General features: G+C 35.0%; 1 protein-coding gene across 1 annotated transcript in view; it reads left to right on the top strand.

Moving 5' to 3' along the window:
* Positions 1 to 5,083, top strand: part of LOC119423574 (glutamate receptor ionotropic, delta-1) — a 458,437-nt gene that overhangs the window by 384,569 nt on the left and 68,785 nt on the right. Inside the window, exon 6 of the mRNA XM_037690973.1 lies at positions 3,540 to 3,593. Within this exon, the coding sequence (XP_037546901.1) occupies positions 3,540 to 3,593 (54 nt within the window). The remainder of the gene's footprint in view (positions 1 to 3,539; positions 3,594 to 5,083) is intronic.

Raw genomic sequence — 5,083 nt, 5'->3', positions numbered from 1 at the left:
TTGTGTTGTGTTGCTCTGTGTGTGTTGTGTTGCTCTGTCTGTGTTGTGTTGCTCTGTGTTGTGTTGCTCTGTTTGTGTTGTGTTGCTCTGTCTGTGTTGTGTTGCTCTGTTTGTGCGCTGAGCAGCAGCTCGCTCGTGTCTTGGCTCAGGTTTGTTTGTGTTCAGAGCCGACGCTTCCCATTTGTCCGTGTTTCCTGTTTATCGTGTGATCTGTTCCTGCTCCGCTCAGATCTTTAGATTGGACCTGGCTTCGCTCTTCATCTGATAACGATGCTGCTCCGTTTGGAGCCTGAAGGCAGAACCCCCACGTGGTTTCATGTTTTACTCCGTCAGCTGGCTGCAGCTTCCAGCAAGACGGAGGGTGGACTTTATGTAGAGCCGACGTTTACCGGGAACATTGTGGGTTCAGTTTTAATTGTTCAATTGTTTCCTCTCAGCTACAACGTATAAAACTGAGAACCCCGAACGGGTTTTATCAGCTGGACCAGATCTGTATTGTTCCGACTCGAGCCAGAACCGTGCCTTCCAGAAGGAGTGACACTCTGGTAGCTCGCTCTGTGCTTTGAGGTGGATTGTCCGTTGGTTCTGCGTCCAGCTTGTGTTCAGCACGACGGCAGCTGGAGCGGTTCGTCTGCTCAGTGTCAACGCTGAGGGGTGCGAACTTTATCATATGAACAGAAACAACGAGGGCGTGGAGTAGCTCTACTTATAAATAAGGAAATAAAATGTAAAATAATTAATAAAATGTCAGTAATTGTAGGTAATATTATGGAAATAATTACACTTGAAATATTAAATAAAAATTCTAAAACATAAGTTGTGTATATCGATCACCTGATTCAAATATAGAGCTATTCACTGATCACGTCATGGAGCTACTAGAGAAGTTTCAACAAAACAGTTTCGTGTGTGGAGACTTGAATATTGACCTGGGAAATAAAAGTGACTCAAATAATGTCGGTACATTTATAAACTCAATGTACAGTTTAAATCTTTATCCATTAATATCAAAACCTACAAGAATTACTACCCATGGTGCTACAATAATTGATAATAGTTTTACTAATATAACAAATAAAGAGATAATGGGTGATATTTTGATTACTGATGTAAGTGATCACTTACCAGTTTTCACAATTTATAAAAATGATCAATGCAATATACAAGTAGATATAATTAAAACAATAATAAACACATCACAAAAAGCTTTGGATAAATTAAGACAATTAAGAAAACAAAATTGAAGGACGTGTATGTTGTTGATGTAAACGGAGCATATGATGTATTTATGAATATTTCAGGAGCTCTGTACGAAAAGAATTGTGTGCAAAATAATTACACAAAGAAAGATGTTGACAAACCATGGATGACCAAAGGGTTGAGAAATGCTTGTAACAAAAGAACTACTTGTACTCGTGCTTCCTGAAATTAAGAACAAAAGGAGTGGAAGAGAGATACAAGAAATATAAAAATAAGTTGGTGGATTATAAGAAAGCATAAGAAGGAATATTACAGTGATTTATTAGACAAAAGTAATGTTCATATGAGGGCAACATGGCAAATAATGAATAGTGTCGGAAAAATCATGAAGTAAAATCAGGTATTCCACAGTATTTTGTAAAGGACGGTAAAGAAATCCATGATCAGAATTTGTAAATGGATTCAATCATTATTTTATGAATGTTGGAGTCTCGTAACTAAAATACTAAAAGTAGATAAAAATGTGAATCGTACTGTTACGGGTTGTTCCAACAGTATTTTTCTTGATGGAACTGCCAAAGAAGAAATAATGAATATTGTAAAAAATCTTGCAGACAAAAGATCCAAAGATCGGGTGGACATGGACATGATGTTTGTAAAGAATATAATGAATTGTGTTATTGAGCCGTTTACATATATTTCTAATTTATCCTTATCAACAGGAATATTTCCAAACATGAAAATAGCCAAGGTATTTCCTCTTTTTAAAATGGTGACAAACGTGTGTTTAACAATCACAGATCAATATTCTTGTTGCCACAGTTTTCAGAGACTTTAGATAAATTATTTGTGATTAGTTTGGATCAATTTATCGATAAACAGAATCTATTCAGTAACAGTCAATATGAGTTTAAACCTAAAAACTCATTGAATTAATAGAACAAATAACTGCTGTTGACCAAAAAAAGTATTGTTAGTATTTATGTTTGTTTAAAGAAAGCATTTGATACTACTGACCACAGTATTCTTCTTGAAAAGATCAATAAATATGGTATTAGAGCATTACAGTGGGTATCTAGTTATTTAGAAGAAAGGAAACAGTTTGTTCAAATAAATGATGTAAGGTCTGAACTTTGTAACATCACATGTGGAGTGCCTCAAGGTTCTGTACTTGGACCCAAGTTATTTATTTTATATATAAATGACTTGGTAAATGTATCAGGACTGTTTAGATGTGTTTTATTTGCAGATGATACATTTCTTTGTTCGGGGAAAGATATAGAACGAATGTTAGAGATGGTACAGACAGAATTTGTGAAAATACAAAATTGATTTCAACTTAAATTATCATTAAATTCTGATAAAACAAATGACATGATGTTCAGTACCAGTAAGAGAAGTGTCGATGCTCCGTTTAGAGTCGATGGTGTTGAGATTTGTAGAGTCAGTGAGGGGAAGTTTCTGGGCGTCATCATTGATGGGAAACTGACATGGAAACCTCACATAAATAATTTAAGAACAAAAATATCTAAATCTATTGCAGTACGGTACAAAGTGAGGGAGTTACTCAATGATAAAACACTGTTTATGTTGTATAATGCAATTACTGTCCCACACTTAATTTACTGTACTGAAGTCTGGGGTAAAACATGTAAAACTATTACAAACACTATTTTTAATTTACAGAAAAGAGCTGTAAGAATTATCACTAAATATTATAGCATCCATCAAATACAGTGTTTTATCATCTGAAGATATTAAAGTTCTATGACGGTTGATTATAATATTTGACTGTTTATGTATAAGGCTCACAGAAACACACTGCCTTCAAATATAAAAGTACATTTAGTTAAAAGGAGAGTGGTTATTATCTGAAGTGACAGGTGTTTGTGAAGCGCTGGTCTGGTTCCAGTTTGACGGAGCGGTCCAGTATAATTCAGGGAACAGGACTGGTCTGAAGGACGATGTTAAAACTGACACATCTATGTACATATTTAATAAAATGTTCAAAGTTAGTTTTCTGAAGGAATATGGAAAAGTATAATGTGTATCTTTACAAACTGTTGTTTGAGTTGATGTTTTTATTTAACTTTGTTTTTTTGTAAATTACTTTTGTTTGAACATATTCTGAGTAAAAAAGGACGGAAATAAGATTTATTCTTCTGCTGCCTTTCATTTTGTTTTTGATTGTATACATATTTTTTGTTTTCTATTGAATATAGTTATTTTGTTTTTAATGAAATGAATAAATTTCTAAATAAAATAAAATAATCAATCGAAGAGGTTCTTCCATTAATTGATCGACTCTTATTGATCTTTGTCTCTTTGTGTGTTGGCAGGCGGTGGAAACCAACTTGGCCTCCAAAGACAGCCACTGGGTGTTTGTGAACGAGGTGAGACACAAGCATGACCACATGTGGACCAGAACCATCTGGACTGGGTCAGAACACGCACACGGTGCTTCAGTCTCTTTAGGATGGGACCAATGTCCGTCTCAGATGTTCTAGAAGCTACACTGAGCTCGTAAAGGTCACTACCTTTATTCACTTGGTTAACATGTAAGAATCATTAGAGAATACTTACACAAAATACTTCACAGAAGATAATAAACATCACCTGTTAAAACTAAGACATTGTACCGTTTGGGAAATAAAATTTGAAGTATTTGAAGCAAAACGTCTGTAATTAGCTGTTCCAGTAAAATGAAAAGATCAGGAGGATCTCCAAAGTTCATGCTCAAACCAAACTGAATCCCACCAACAGCACAACCCTTTCCCGCTCTGGGAGTGAGCTGCTGGTGGGATTCAGTTTGGTTTGGTGGCTCCTCAGACTGAAGAAGTCCTTCGGATGAAGGACGAAACGTCTCGGCAACAAAAGAAACCATCCAGATGACCTGATTGAACGTTGCTGAATCAGGAGGATCATTTTGTTATTAATTAGATTAATTATCAATAAATCCATAAGTGGATTTGGTATTAAAAATGATTTTAGAGAGGCTGAGTCTATCAGAAGTAAAGATGGGCACAGGCTCAGCAGTCAGTCTAACAAGAGGAACAATTTCAGAATAAAGCACCTTTTCCACCACTGTACCTCAAACGGAAAGATCCCACAGCTCTTTTTAGCTGATTCAGGACCTTTTATTGTCCCTGCGTCTCTGGTGGGACCGTTCAAGCCGAGTCGGCACCTAAACGTGACGTCAGAACACTGTCGGTCACTGGCTGGTCAGGGGGCGGAGTCACTGGATCTCAGAAACTTGTCAAACATGAATAAACGGTGCCAGCTTTACCATGAAATCCTGTTTTCACTTTGCCTTAATTAAATAATCTGTTAATTAAAGTTAACTCAGCTGAAAAATCATAAAAAGACTAAATTATTGGATCTCAGGAATATTTCCCTCCAGCATGTTTAAAGAAGAGACACAGCCTTTGGTTCAACTTTATTCAAACCCACAGATGAACAGATCACAAAACGAGAATTAAACTTTAAATCACTCAAATAAAATCTGCATGAAACAAAACCACACATTTAAATTGAAGAATAAACACAGACATGACGAATACATCAAATGATGAAGAAAAATATAGAATTTTAAATAGAGATGTTTTTGTAGAATCTGGTTCATCAGATTCAGTTCAGTTTATTTCTTCAGCTCCAAGTCACAACAGAATCGTCTCAGGGCTGAACAGAAACATTCAAATATAAAATAAGAATTGATCAGAAACATTCAAATATAAAATAATAATTTAACAGAAACATTCATATAAAAAATAATAATTTAACAGAAACATTCAAATATAAAATAAGAATTTAACAGAAACATTCATCTATAAAATAAGAATTTAACAGAAACATTCAAATATAAAATAATAATTGATCAGAAACA

Source organism: Nematolebias whitei, chromosome 17 (genome assembly GCF_014905685.2).
Source record: "Nematolebias whitei isolate Nwh7 chromosome 17, NemWhi1, whole genome shotgun sequence".
NCBI classification, from domain to species: domain Eukaryota; kingdom Metazoa; phylum Chordata; class Actinopteri; order Cyprinodontiformes; family Rivulidae; genus Nematolebias; species Nematolebias whitei.
This window is presented reverse-complemented; position numbering and strand designations above follow the sequence as displayed.